The sequence below is a fragment of the Furipterus horrens genome, unplaced genomic scaffold, assembly GCF_987537825.1.
Source record: "Furipterus horrens unplaced genomic scaffold, mFurHor1.1.pri manual_scaffold_8, whole genome shotgun sequence".
Lineage (NCBI taxonomy): Eukaryota > Metazoa > Chordata > Mammalia > Chiroptera > Furipteridae > Furipterus > Furipterus horrens.
The window spans coordinates 105,953,933-105,969,329 of record NW_028327178.1 but is presented as its reverse complement, the minus strand read 5'-3'; the positions used below and the strand labels follow the sequence as shown (position 1 = coordinate 105,969,329).

General features: G+C 48.3%; 1 protein-coding gene across 1 annotated transcript; it reads right to left on the bottom strand.

Moving 5' to 3' along the window:
• Positions 1 to 382: 382 nt before the first annotated feature.
• Positions 383 to 6,971, bottom strand: PFDN4 (prefoldin subunit 4). Its single transcript, XM_090285326.1, has 4 exons — positions 6,752 to 6,971; positions 3,569 to 3,676; positions 2,819 to 2,959; positions 383 to 566 (listed from the first exon to the last, which is right to left on the bottom strand). The coding sequence occupies exons 1-4, from the start codon at positions 6,773 to 6,775 to the stop codon at positions 435 to 437; spliced, it is 405 nt and encodes a 134-aa protein (XP_090141452.1). The 5' UTR covers positions 6,776 to 6,971; the 3' UTR covers positions 383 to 434.
• Positions 6,972 to 15,397: the final 8,426 nt, after the last annotated feature.

Sequence of the window (15,397 nt, the reverse complement as noted above, 5' to 3'; positions counted from 1 at the left end):
AGAGTTTTCGGTGTGAAATAGCGGAGCAGACAGAGGCAGGGTCAGCTCTCTCTGGAGGCCTTTTCGCCGTCTCTAAATAGCAGCTGAAAGAAACACATAAACAACGTGACACATGTTCAGTTTTCTGATAAAAATGGCAAACAGATATTCTCAATAATATAGAAACAAAAGGTTGCTTAACTGACTTTAATAACACGACATATAACCCCTACACTTGATATAATTGTTATGTAAAATACATAGAGGAATACTGTCTTCTTTTAAAAATACAAAATAAATAAGCAAGACATGTGAAAATAGGCAAGTTTCCATTAAATAAATGAAAAATCTTTTTAAAAAAGAAATTTTGCTTTCCTTATCATTTGAAGAAGGGAAATTATCATTTAAACAATATTTAAGTTTATTAAACAAAATTTTAAAGTATTATAAAATGTTTAGCTTTCATCGGCTTCCAGGTTTATGTTGCTCCCAAATTTTGCATATAACTGAACTTTCAAGTCTGCTAGCACTCGCTGAATGGATTCCACTCTGGATTCTAAGGTGTCGATTTCTTCTTGCAAGTTTTTCTGGAAAAAAAAAAAACCTTTTTTTTTGTTTGTTTAAATTAAATCTATTCAGTTGGATGGCTTCTGAACACCTATAGCTGAAAAAAAATATTTGGGAAGACTTTTTGGGTCAGGAACTCTCTAAACTTGGACAGGCAGCTACATAATACTGGTAAGTAGATCTCAACCAAAAACCTGGATGTGGGCATTTTCAATTCGTGGTCTATAGTCGCTTATTGTAAGATAAATAAAGCTTGTTTTCTCAGTTTGGGCTGTTATCAAAAATATAATAGGTAAAAGAAAATTAACTTCTAAATGACCACATCCTAATCAACAGAGCCACACATAAACACGTCTGGTAAACAGTGTGTCACGGGCAGGGCTTCTGACACAGCCTCACCCAACTTCCCATAAAATAACGATGAACTAGAGGAAATGATAAAAATTCACACTACCGCCAATAATTAAGAATAACAACTTGTAGCCAAACCTGGCAGCAATGTTCACGAACTGCCAGGCTTCCCATCTAGATCACGCGCTCTGCGCAGGCAGGGGCCGGGCAGGCTACGTGGTAGAACCAGATACAGAGCATGCGCCCAGTAAACACTTCTGGAGTGAATGAGTGAATGAGGGAACCAGTGAGTGAATGAGTGAATGGCAAAATAAAGGCTCAGTATCTCCGTGGGCGGGGTGGGAGAGAGGGAAGCGTGTTCACGACAGTGACAATAACTTATCTGGAAATACTTCCAAGAAGAGTATTTTAGGATGGTTAAAAAGAAAACCAAATTACAATATTTTACTATGAAAGGAAAGATTGAAGCCTAAGAGGAGACAATGTTCTGGGCCTGGAAAGACCCAGGAGAAAAAGTGTTAGTTCTTCCCAAGGTTTATTAAATGTGCGTTTCATTCATGGGAAGTTTTCCTTTCGTGGCATTTAAAGAAGGGAGACGAACATTTTAAATAACGGTCAAGCTATTTCAGCAGCTTTCAAAAGAACTAGAAAATGCTCAGCCGCCGTGGGCCTCTCATACACGTGACGGCCCCTCACACAGGCAGGAGGGCAGGGCCCATGGATTGGAAACTAATTTCGTGCGATGTCTCAATACCACCAATGCTGTCAATGAACCCACCCTCTGACCCAGCAATTATACTTCATTGATTATTTCCTTAAAAGAATCACCTAATCGTGAGCACAGATTTAAGTATAAAAATGCCCACGGGAACACTGAAAAGTTAATCCCTGCCTTTGGTCACCTAGTGGTTATGGATTGAATGATGCCTTCTAACCCTGTTTCCAAATCTGTTGCCCCCAGAACACAACAAGGACACCAGCCTGTTAAACCGAGCACGCCGTTGTCCGGGGACAGCCAACTGACCTGGAGTCTGCACGATCCTTCCCCATGTGGGAAGGCCACCCCCTCCGCAACACCCCCACTCTTATTAGGGATTTCTGGACCCAAGGGTAGGTAGGACGACGACCATGCCCAGCTTGAAGCAGCTAGAGGAGCTTGAGACCTTTACCCATTGTCCTTTATAAGATTATAAAGGGTCTTAAGTCTGAGAGGGAGGGATTGTTATTTTTCATTGTGATAAAAAATTAATTAAAAATTAAAACATAAATAAATAAAATTAACAAATGCCCACTAGAGAGTTACTTCAGGAAAACCGGAAACATGAGATGACAACACTAGGCGGCAGGGAGCTGAGTCAGTGTGCACCAACATGACACTGACCGGTCATCGGTAATGATGTTTCTAAAGTACGTGTGCCCAGCCCAGAGCGGGCTCCCAGGGAGTATCGGCGGGACAAATCGACCTTCAATGGCAGGACCAAACGTGAAGCAAAGGTACAGAGAAAGAGGAGAGGACGCGAAAGAAATCCACGAAAATGTCCATTCCGGATGATCGTTTGTGGGCAGTGGGATTACGGGTGACTTTTCTTTGCTGCTCTATAATATTCTGTACTTTCTCAGTACTTGTAATTTAGAGCTCGGATCCTGGAGTCCCAAGATCAACTCCCTCTGCCCCTCTGGATGCGCCCCACAACCTGCCTGAGCCCCTACTCCTCAACTCCAATCGGAATGAACGGTACCTGTTCCATGGAATTGTTGTCAAATAAAATCACACTTGCAAAGCATTCCGAGCACACGGGGGACCCTGTAAGACCCGCGAAATGTGACCCAGCACCCGTTATTTTCCCTCCACCTATGAGCTCTTCCTAACGACACAAACCCCAAGCTAAGGGTTAGACTCCCTCACCCCGGGAAAGACTACCTTTGCTTCTTCTAACATTTCTTGTGTTTCCTCTTGCGAGTGGCTGATGAAAACATCGCCGATTTGGTAAGGTATCATCAAGCAGTCGTCATCTGCGAGCATGACGTCCTCGGAAGCATCTTCTAAATTCTGCAGTTGTTTCTACAAACGGAGACACGGACAGCAATGAAAAACGTATTCAAAACTCCCCGACAGAGACTGAAGGCCAATTTTAATTTGGGGACACCAGCTCTCGAAGGGACCCTTTCACCAAGGCGTCATCACACTGCAGGGAGACCCTCCTTGCATTTCTTAGATGACTTCACAAGGAAGCACTGAGGAGCTGGCGAGCTGACTCCTGGGCATTTCCAGGTGGGAACAAGCACGCTAGATGGGCAGCAGGGACCCGCGGCCACTCCAGACGTCCCCTCCCTGAACAGTCCCCACTGGGGAGCGCTGCCTTCCCACGGGAGGATTAAAGCGGGAACAGAAGCGCGTCTACATCTCTCAGCCCAGGAGAGCGGCCGGAGCGGAAGCCGGGACGCATGGCCTGCGGCTCACGGGGGCAGCCAGGGGGGCAGCCCTGCGCCCTGAGACCTGCTCCTGGGGCCTCGGTCTCGCGCCCCCGCCCTCAGCAGCCTGTGGGCCACCTCACCCCCTTACACGAGGTCTCCCTTCTTAGACTGGAGCGCATCGCGTCACCGGCCACGGCGCCCAGAGACAGAAGCACGGGGGATGGAATCGAGGAAACACGCATGTTCAACTCCATACCTTTTTTACACCTATTTCTTCCTTCAGCTCTGTGATTCGACTTGTATTCCGTGCAAATTTGTTTATCTTTTGTTGATCTTCAAACGTAACGTTGACATCTTCTGCAGCCTGAAAAAAAAGGGAAACACCAGACTCTCCTTAGCGTCCCTCACTTGATTGTATTTAGAGGAAAACTGTATCGTTATAATAACAACTACCATCAACAGCGAGGATTCACCAGAGCCACCCCCCACCCTCCGGTTTCTCATGACCAGGAACACGAGCTCCGTACGCTTTGATTTCTCCAAAGGCTGAAAAGCAGCCCGCTGTCCCCGGCAACGGCAGCCCGGAGCTCCGCGGCGGGAACGCACGGCGGACACTAGACCGCAGCCCGCGGCCGCCCCAGGCCCCGGCCAGCCCGTGATCACGTCCGCAGGCACCAGGCGCATCGCCAGGGTCGCAGAGGAGGGCCTGGAGAAAACCCTTCCCCGCGCGCTGCAGGTGGCTTTGACCATGCAACCCTGTGCGTAACGGTTGCGTGTGGGAGTCAGTAAACACTGGCCTACACCACACAAACCACAGGCAAGTCCTTACGAAGGTCATCCTGGCATCCAACTCCTTTTGCTACAGGGGAATCCCAGTCCCTATGCAAACAGGGGACGGAGAATTCTGGAGTTCCTGCTCGCTTGCGGAGTTCAGGTACTGAGCCCTGAGCACCTGCCGATGTGTTTATAGACGCCTTCGCCAGCGGGAGGCTTGAACGGGGTAACGCACGTGAAAGCACCTTGCACAGGGCTTCCGAGACGCACACCGGGGCTCAAGGCATGGCTTCCGAAACGGTATGCAGAATGGCATGTATTGTACGTGCATTCTTCTGGAAGGGTCTTCAGCGCTTTCAACAAGATCCATAGAGGGATCCATACCCCCGAAGGTCGGGAGCTCCTGCTTTAAGAAAAGCCAGATGTAGCTACCACCACTCACGAAGGAAATTCTGGCCAATTTCAGTCTGCTTTTCTTTTTGTGTTTTAAAGGCATCTACCAAGTCTGATGTAAATTTGGCCTTGTAGGTTCATTCACCTCTTGTGCATGCATCCATTTAATAACTATTTAGTAAGTGTCTTCTACGCGCCTCGCACAGTGAAAACAGAGCGTACTCCCACGGTCACGAACACCGGCAGGCTTGTATCCTGGTGCAGCGGAGGAGCAATAAACAAGGTTTCCTCATGGTGATCCATGCGATGACGGACGCAAAATACTTCAGGGGCTGAAAGTGTTGGGGGGCTGGGAGTGAAGGGGGCTCTTTTATATCTTTTTTTTTTGAATTCTCACCTGATGATATGTTTGTTGATTTGAGAAAGGAAAGGAAAGGGGGAGGCAGGGAGGGAGGAAGAGAAGCACTGATGAGAGCAGTTGTCGTTGTCGGCAGCCGTCCGTCTCGAGAGACGATGGTGTAGCTTCTTAAGAGTCTATCTGCACCGCCGAGAATGGCTGTGCAGTCCGACTCGGGAGTGACACGGTATCTGTGTCCTCCCGTGTTGAATCGACATCTTGCGATGACGCTGGAGTGTCCTCTCCAGTGAAGCTGAAGCTACAGAGCCTGGGCAGGGTGATATGGAGGGTCTGCTGTTGCCCATGCAGCAGACCCCCCCTCTCTTCGCAGCTGAAGGGTCCAAGGGAAAGACGGAGTCAATACAGCTTGGCTTCAGGTGCGCCGCAGGAGTTGCCGGTGTTGACTACAACGTCAAACCGCCTTAGGGCCTCCGGCTCCGGATTTTCTGTCGGGGTTTACTCCCTTAGCCTTTCCCCTGAAGAGGTATGCCGCAAGGCAGCGGAGGTTTTTTGGAGTCAGAGTTTTCCTTCTCTGATGTGCCCTGACTGGAAGATCGAACCAGCGACACTTAGCTCGCAGGCCGACGCTCAATCCACTGAGCCAAACCAACCAGGGCTGTATTGGTGTGAGAATCACCAACTGGTTGATTCCCGTACGCACCCCGACCAGGACTGAACTGGCAAGCTCGCTCTGTGCCCTGACTGGGGATCGAACCCGCAGCCTTCCGGTGTACAGCATGACGCTCCAAGCGACCGAGCCACCGGGCCAGGGCGCGGTTTCCACGCCGTTCAGAAGGGGGAGAACCCCGACTAGCATCTTCCACGGATTTACAGGCCAGAGCTCACAGCAGGGGACCCAATTTAAACACAGAATTCGAGGTAAAACGAATCGCACCAAGCGCCCCGTTGCCTGAATGAACCTGACTCGGGCGCTCGGTAAGAGGATGACACACCAATGAAGGGGTTTTATTTTGTTTGGTTTTTTCCCCCAAAACACACCTTTTGTTCCAGGAAGCAAACTCAACGCCTATTTAGGGTTTATAACCCAGTAAGTCTACCTCGATGCTTAAGGACAGAAGAAAACTGCACGGGGCGAGGAGCTAAGACCTGCTCGTTGCCGAGGCTTCGCTGCGCGCCGGGCACGGTTCTGAGCGCGCTGCGCGCGTCGCTGACTTTAATGTAACCCTTCTTTCAGGGAGATCCTGTTTTTGTCTTTATTTTCACAAACGAGGAAACTGAAGCTCGGAGGCGAGGCCAGGGTTTAGGCGAACACGGGCGTCGTGGCGGCGGGGCCTCTGCTCTGAACTTCCGCGGCGCCGGGTGACAGCGCCCCGGCTGCGGGTTTTCCGCGCGTCCGCTCCGTCCCGCAGGGGAACGCGCTTCCCTGGCCCTCCCGCCCCGCAGAGCCGCCTGCGCTCCCGGGAGCCGGGGATAACACGCGCAGGGGCACCGCGCTGCGCCCGGATCGTCCCGGGGGCAGGGCCCGCTCCGCTCCCCGCAGCCGCGTAACCGGGGCCAGGTGACGGCCCCCCCCCCGGGTCCTGGGCTCCCTCACCTGCGAGGGGCGGCGCCGCTCCTGCCTGCGCGTGCGAGCCCGTGCGCGTCAGCTGCCACAGCCCAGGCAAAGCGCCCCGCATTATGGCCCACAGGCCCTGAGCTTCCCACGCCCCAAAGACACGCGTGGGCCGCGGGATCCCCCGACGCTCGGGGTCGGTGCGGGCACCCGCGCCGCGGGGCCGCGCTCAGGATCGGGGGCCTCTGCCCTGAGCCCCGCGCCGGGCGTCGGGGGTGAGCACCCCAGCACCGCTCGCCCGGCCCCTCCGCGGCCCGTCGCGCCCGCCGCTCCAGCATCCGCCCCGCGAGCGCCCCACTCACCGCCTTCTTCATGGTGGCCGCCATCTTGGGACTGGACCACGGCGCGGCGCGGGGAGGGCCGCGCCCGCGCGCTCCTGCCGCGGCCCTCTCTCCCTCCCTCTCGGGCAGCAACTCCCGCAAAACACAATACTGTCGCCACGTTCTCTCCTACCGGATCTTCGACCAAGGACTTCGGGCGTCCAGGACTCGGGGAGGAAATGTATCAGGAAGGATTTGGTACAAGCCAATTAAAGGGACGGGCACCTCCCTGTGAGCCGACAGAAAGTGGGGGGTGTGGCGAACGGCCGCAGGCTCCAGCGGCGGGCGGCAGGGGGCGCCCAGCGCGGCAGGCCGGGGGCGGGGCCTGGGCGGGGCCTGGGCGGGGTCTTGAGGGGATTGACGGGGAATTCGTTTTCATCAATCCCACAAATCGCTATGGAGAAATTGACCTACTTAAAAAAGGGCACTAAGAACGAATGGCTTTGGCCCCTGGCAGTGGGATATGATATGAATGTGCCCTGATAATTCAGGCGGTATAAAGGAGAAAGTATTCCTATTAATTAACTTATTCAACAATATTATTGAGTGATGACTATATATTCTGACATTTGTGCCTTCCAATTACTTCTTTTTTTCTTTTTTTTTTTTGATCTCAGAGTCCCTGTTTGGACCTGTAAAGAAAGAAGGGGTACAAATGAAAACAACTGGAGACTGCTGGTTAGGAAGGAAACTCTCCAAATTGCTTGAAAATACTGTCCCCAGTGTGTTGGGGGGGGCATTGTAATTAACTCATGAGTTTGGGGTAACACATTCCCTTATTCCAGGTTAACACTGGCCTCCCATTTCCTGAATCCAAGATATGGGGGGGCGGGGGGGGGGTTTTGACCCACATAGTATTTTCCTATAATTAAACCAAATATGAAAATTAGATTTCACTCAAAAATATCAAAACAATATTTTTGTTTTGCTTGAGCTTGTAAAATCAGAGTCCTGGTGACCTTGAGCCTATATTTTTTCAAGGCAGGAGCTGCTGGTGCGGATCAGGCATGGCGCAGTGAGCGAACATACCCTCTCCAGACCCCCGACAGATCCCCACCTGCCTCATCCTGAGCTCACCTGTCAGGCCTTCCAGGGGTGTGAACTTGTCACCCCAAGCTTCTTTTCTAACACATCTAAAGGAGGGGGTTTGTGTGTGCATTTGCTTGTTTGCAATCTGTATCATGCCAGATGTGATTGCAAAAAGAAAAATGAATTAGACAAGGTGCTTGGCACCAAGGAGCTTACTGTTGGGGCATCTGTATCACCACAGGTCATAGCAGCTGAAGCTGCAGCCCTGGCACAACTGCTGAGGGGTCCCCGGGGGGCACAGCCGTGTCCGACTGGAGCAGAGGGCAGTGGGACCACAGCACGGAAAAATATATGTGTATAGACAAAATTCCTTGTCCTCGTGCAGCTTACATTCTAGTGGTGGGAAACAGACCATAGTCAAGACATCGAAGCGAATTATACCATATGATAGAAGGTGTCATCAATATGTTATTAGTCGCTATAATAAGAACATATGCGGTAGTAATAAAAGACGGTAGCTACCAGCATGAAAACTGTGCGGAAGAGACAGGAATCAAATGGTACGCTGACTGCAAAACTGAAGGGAACAAAAACCCTACCTGGATTGACATGTAAGTTACAAAATGTTCCAGCTTAGTTTTGATTCTGTCACAAAGCGATAATGAGGTCCCGGCAGGATTTCCCAGCATGAGTTCCCTCCCAAACCTGCCACTTCCGCGCCGGACTCCTGGCTGCAAGGCTGCAGCCTGCCTGCAGGGGGCGCGCAAGGACCGCGGCCGTAGAATATCAACACAGCAATTATTTCCCCAACGGGCCATATACCCAGCTCCTCGCCTCCAGCCGGTTGTTTCCACGAGGAAATGGGCACCCAGTGCCAGCAAAAAGGTCCTGGAAGCCAGTCACCTGCATTTTTTTTTTTTTAAGTCTTGTGATTTTGAAACCATTGAACTTCAGCGTCGAATAAATTCTAAACCTACTAGGTCTACCACCGGGATGGAGCACGCAGGCCACCCACCACTCTGTGACCTCTAATTATCCTCCCCAGGGGCCCGTCTTCTGGAATGTTCTTATGACCAAATTTGTCATCCCTAAATAAAATGACGGGGAAAATCCCCTAGGTTTGCTGAAGGAACCCTATGCAAATAGAGGACTCTAACTGATGCAAATCAGGGACTCTGTTACCGAAGGATTTCCTCCTGGGGTGGATTGCTCTTGCCTGTGTTTCGTGATCGCCAGAATTTCCTGTGTCCCTTCAGGACCCAAGATGCAATCCGCCCTCGAAAGCTTTGCTTGCTTATTGGCAACCCCTTCCGTCTTTAAATTCTGCCCTTCTCCTTCAGTTTCTGTGCCTTCCCTTTCCTCTCTTGTAGTTCTTTTGAGTTATATTGTGCTGGGTCCTAGAAAACAGTGTCCGTTTGTATTTGGCTCAACACTTTTGTAAATGGTTTTATCGTGGCCCCGTTTGAAATTCTGCACTGTCTTCCCATTGCACGTGGGTATAATTTGGGTTCCCGTACCAGAGTCTAGCCTCGCTCTCTGACCTTATTTCATGCCATCTTTTCCCTCCCTCGCTGCTCGGACCCAGGGATGCTGCCTGCTCCCTTCTGCCTCAGGGCCTTTGCACTTGCTCATTCAGCTGCCCCTGATATCCTTCCTCCTGTTACTCACTTGGATACATTTTCCTCATTCTCAACACCCAGCCTTTATGCCTCTCCATCAAGAAGGGTTTCCTTAAACACACTCACCACCCGGAGCCAGCAGCACCCCGCTTTTAACATCCTTAGAGCCCTTCCCTGTTATACTGGGAGCACCAAGGGAAACATGCCTGTTTCATCATCTCTGTAATCGCAGTACTGATAGGAAGGTCGATGCTTGACAAATATTAGCTAAGGGAAGAATAAACGCATGAATGAATGAATGAGAGACTGTGTGTTTAGGGATTAGCACAGTAATATATGATACAATATAGCTGTTGATGAATCCATTCAGTAACAGTGTACAAGAGTCCATAGTCCATAGGGTATTTCCATTCCCTTTTTTTTTTTTTTTTTTTTTTTTTGGTCTAGATCTGTTACTACCAGCCTCACACAAATTGTTATCAGGCGGACTCGTCACCTGAGCAGCCCTTCCTTCTTTCACCAGGTGGCGCTGTGACTACAGACTCTGACCACTGATTTTTCTCTTTGCAACCAACCCCCTCAGGGACCGCCCGCATTCTCGTCTCCGCTCTGCAAAGCACCATTGCACAAAATCAAGGAAACCTCTCTGTCTTCAGGCCAAATACCACCACCTTTTGCTAGTTTGAATTCTTACTTTAATGTGTACCTGGCAAAAGACAAAGCATTGTCCAGAGCCCCTCAATGTATGCATTGATTTTAGGCCTTTGTAAAATAGGTCATTATAGCAATTTTGACATTGAGAATGAGCGTATCTTTGAATCAAAATGTACAAATGTATCTTTGTACATTTCCTAGTGTGATTCGTTCAGCAGGGATGTACTCAGCACCTCGTAGGCACCTAGCTCAAGCCAGGCAGCCTCCTCACACGGATACTGCTTGTAAAAGGACCAGGAAGTGGGCACCTTATGTATTTGTGATCACCTAATATCACTCGAATACTTTTCTCTATATTTGGGGAAACTTCCCGGTCGTGAGTGGTACCTTTCCAACTTTAGAAGTCAGAACTCAACTTCCTGGCATCCTTTAAGCTAGGATGTGGACCTGTGGCTCCGGATCCAGCCAATCAGATTCACCAGCGGAAGACTTTGACCTAAGGGCACAAAGAGGGAAGCCTGGGAGAACCCATTCCGGTGATGAGGGCAGCCTGGCAGAGGGCGCTTGAGTTCCCTGAAGCAGCAAGAAGAGAGGTGGTCATGGGAGGCCCGTGACTCAGGCCCAGAGGTGCTGAGAGCCTAGCAGCCAGCAGGCCTGCAAGGTCATTTCAAGGGCACGCTTAGATGTTTGCTTCTACTGCAGGTGACCCAACCCTCACTAAGGGTCTGTGTACATTCCTAGCTATAGGGAGTTCCGATGTTTGACACAAAGAGCCCTACAAAGATGTTCTTTCTGGAGAAAAGTTATTCCTTTGTCGCTGTAAATTCAGCCAAGATGACCAGGAACATAACTGCAGAGGTGAAATTCTACCTGAGCAAAAATGTCGCTCTTCCTTCATTGCCATGGTGTGCCAGTTACGACTACTGATGATGCCGAGCGTATTTTCAATGCTTTTTATTTTACAAATCACATGTTCAAGGCTGCATCTGTGTTGAATTGACACTGACCTTAATGAAGAGACGCAGGCGGAGAGGGTATCAAAACCACAACAAAGCCCACGACACCCCCAAACCCACACCAACAGCCACCAGCAGATGCGAATGAGCTGGCAGAGATGAGCCAGGTGACGGCACAGAACAGGCACCTGGGGAAAGGAGCGGCATTGACAGCCCAGCCGCTGCCAGAGGCTCGTAAAACCTCAAACGGGGTTACGACTGGTCCCTTGGGAGACGCCTGGCTCATTTCTGGTGATGAGCAAAGGATGAGATCAAACACGTCCCGCACCCCATCACCGGCCATCGTTAGTGTTCCTACAGGTGGTCCCAGAGCGCGACACCCTGAAGGCACAGCTGCTGAGGGGGGATAAAGAGCAAGCCCTGGCCTCACTCCGGCTCCAGGAAGACAGGTGAGTGCTTAGAAAGGTTTAGCAAGCAGCTTCATGAAATGAATAAACATTGTTATCGTTTTAAAACTAATTCTCTTCCTGCACACCTACTCTGAGAAAACAGGTCGGAAGCCAGAAGAGGTCTCTTTATACACGAGTGCTTATTAGAGCCGTGCTGATAAGCATGGAGCCTTGGACCCACGCTCGGTGTTCAGCGGGACCCGGTAAGCGGCCCAGGGATCCTCACCATTAATGCACATTTATCGCGACGCCAGTTCTGAAAAGTCGTGACGTGAGAAAACACGCCGAAGAACAGGTAAGGTGCAAAATTGCAGTGTCGATTTTGTTTAAAAAAAATCACTTTCAGGGTTGGGCAACAGGAGGTTTACAGTTGTCTGTATGGGAAATAATACAATAATAAATAATTCAAGAATAAAATCTGTGTTCTGTGTACTCACAACTGTAAACCTACTTTGGCTGGAAAACTATAGGAATGAAATATATAAAAATGTTCCTGTGTAACAGTGACTTTATAGCTAGGTGTCAGGAATGAAAGGTCATCATTTACTCCCATGTTTATAATTTTCTAAAAATTTTTATTTGTTTTTTTTTCTCTGTCTTGTAGTTCCTTCCCACAGATCCAACACATAGTTCTGTGAATAGAGGAAGCAACATATTTACTCTATGAGGCGTTTCCAACGATGTAGGTCTACAGAATTTTCTAAAAATTTTTAAAGTGAACAGATTAAATTTTTTACTCCTGTAGAAATAAGTATTAATATTAATGGATAGGTAAATATGCAAGATGTAATGATAAGTGATAATGCAAGTTATAAAGCAGACACATTGTGATTCTAAATAGAATTCTTTAAATCGACCCATAGACTATATAGGAAGAAATATACAAAACTATTCTGAGTGGCTGTCACTGGGTGGTGACATGAAATCCAATTATTTTTTTCTTATTTGTACTTTCTCAAGTTCCCTTCGATGGTTACGTATTACTTTACCAATGTTTGGGACTCTTCTTCAAGACATGATTATGCTATTAGCCTTCTCAATAAAGGGGAAGTTAGATAATTCTCATAATTCCACCAGTCACAGGAGCTCACCCATCAGAAGCAAAGGGTTTAAATCCAAATAGCTCCCCAACATTTCGGTCCCAAGTTTCTGAAAAGAAACAGAAAGCTCCTTGAGATAGTAAACAGTTTACTACAATTTTTAAACATTTCTGTAAATTTAATCTTTAATGTGACACGCACAAATCTCATAAACTATGATTGCTATGAGAGATTCCATTGATTTACTTAATCTGTAAATATGTTTGTTATAAGAAATTATAACACCCACTTAACCTGTAACTAACTATACGTACTTTTAAAAATAATTAACACACTATTATATAGAGAGATATAGAGGTATGGACAGAGATATAGATAAATAGATATTCTCTTGTTTGTAAGAAAGCTAAAGACTCACTGGGTCTGTCTATTCCAATACTCTGCTCAGCATAAACAGTGCCTCTAACAGATTCAAATCCCAACACAGAATAAAGCTTTATTCTTCCATGATTCCCACGTTAAGAGTGAGCTGCTTTTGTGGGTGTGCGTGCAAATTAAAGCAGATCCTTCAAGTGTTTTTCTTATATATTTTGTTGAGTCAGAAGGGAAGATCAGAGAATTGACAGTATGAAGGCTGGCACAGAACACGGCTAGAGTAAGTTCTGTGTGGCTGAAGCCTGGGAGAAGAAAAGTTGAGGATAAAATATTAGCCCCAGTAAGGAACTCAGACTGGATGGCATCTTGTAGGTGAATCAGATGTGTAGGCTTGAAAGTCACAGGAACGAATTTGTACTTTATCCTTCAAGCAAAAGGGATACATTGTAGGTCTGAAGGAAGAAAGTAAAACCCTGGGGCATTGAGAAAGATCAAGTACCAGCCCAAACTAATTCTCCTCATTTGTGGCAGGAAGGGCAGGTGCCACCATGGGAGGTCTGAGGGGTGGACCATTCGTGACGCAGGTGTTCTTAGAGGAGGACTTCCTGTACCTGCCCTGCAGGCATTACAGGACTTTGTGTTTCCTATCTCTGGATTATAGGAGTTGCTCTTATCCTATGCTTATCTGTAAGTGCTTTCACTCTGCTTATTTGTGATGGGTACAAGTTAATGATTACAATCATAGGAGTCCTTCTCTGAGGATCTTCATTCCAAAGGAGGCATCTTCTGCTGGAAGTGCCAAAAAGTAGTTCTATCTAAAATGGAGGACAAGAAAAGAATTTGAATCCTAAGGTATATTTTACTTACCAGCTCTCTAATTCACACCTGAAAGGATAATACTTCAAATCCAAGTTTAAAATACTGAAGACAATCCATAATTAAGTAATAGACTTATTGCAGAATTTTGAAAAGAATTCCTTTTTTTTTTTTCTTTTTTTTTTTTTGGTTTGTGTATACTTCAATAAATGTTTCTTTTTAAAACAATCCTTTTTATTTGTTTGTTTGTTCTTTCTTCTGGATGCTATGATTGCAGGTGATTTTGTTGGCTTATTTTAAATGCTGTTGTATTTCCTAACCGCCAGGGGCGAGCTGCTAAACCTTCAATTCTTTCTCGGATCCCATGCAAACCTTTCTCTGAGACCAGGGGCAATGTCATGAGCATTTGGTAAGACAAACATTGCCCACCTGCCGCTCTAGGTCAAGGGCTCTTCAGACCCGAAGGAAGATGGGATGCCTGCCTCACCCCCACACAGAGATACCACTGTTCTCCTGAGCAGAATAAATCAGTCACTTTCAGAAACTTCCAAAAGCAAAACAAGGACGTTTGGCTGAGATCATTTAAAGAAAAATGCTTACTCATTACAAACCCACCTCCATTGAGTTATTTCCTCGGACTCGGCTCCCTGAGACGTTTGGAGCAAACTCACGGGAGGTGAAGGCAGTGGGCTCGTTGGTATCTATCCGGACACCCCATTTATTCTGAATGAGAGCCAGGATGACATCTGTAAACAATCTTGGGTCTTCAATTCAGATGCCCAAAGAGACACCAGAAGGTTATGTTCACCCAGCTGTTTGAGAAATAAAAATACCTAAGCAATATAAGTCTTCAGAATTTGGAAGCAAGCATGTCATTCAAACATCCCACTGGTATTTAAACCACACCTGCCTCCTGGGCTGAGGATGCTCTGATGGTGGGCTTCTGTTCTGGAATCCTTCCCCATCCCAAGCCTGGTCATCAGCCAAGCCTCCGTCAAATGCCAGGTCAGTTCCCTGGTGGATTAGGATAGCCAAGGTCAGTTCCTGCCGCGTACAACCCAAAGAGTCTAAGCGGCCACCCCATCCCCAAATTCAATCTCCCCCAGGCCTGCAGAGGGGCACACCCATGGGAACGAGGAGGCCACCGCGGGAAGGAAAGCATCCTTCCTCTACCTCTTCAGCTGTGGGAGGGAAAAGATGATCTCCCCCGGACTTCTGATCAGGAGAGCAGTTTACACTGCGGAGTGGGCTCTTTCTTTCCCAATCCCCAGATCCCAAACCCCAGCCCCCAAATCCCAAATCCCAAATCCATGCTTTGAACCAAGAATCACTGGGTCGATGTTGACCCTCCTGACTAATCTATGGCCAGAACCCATTGTGTGTCATTGTGCCTGCCAAGGGCCCAGATCGGTGGGATGAGGGAGCAAAGCCACTTCCAGACCACCAGCTGACATGTGCCCTCCACAGAGGGGGCGATCGCTGCCCAAGTACTTAGTCCGCTCCATCCAAAAGGCCATTGTTACCTTTAGAATGATTCCCACCCACCCCCACCCCGGGACCTCCCTGCTCTGCCCCCAGGTAACTTCTCTGCCCCCTCACATCTACCTCCAGCTTTTCCCCACTTCCCTCCTGATCTTTTAACATCATAATCAATGCATATTTAATCCCTTTCTGCTTTTCTAGAGCTTCA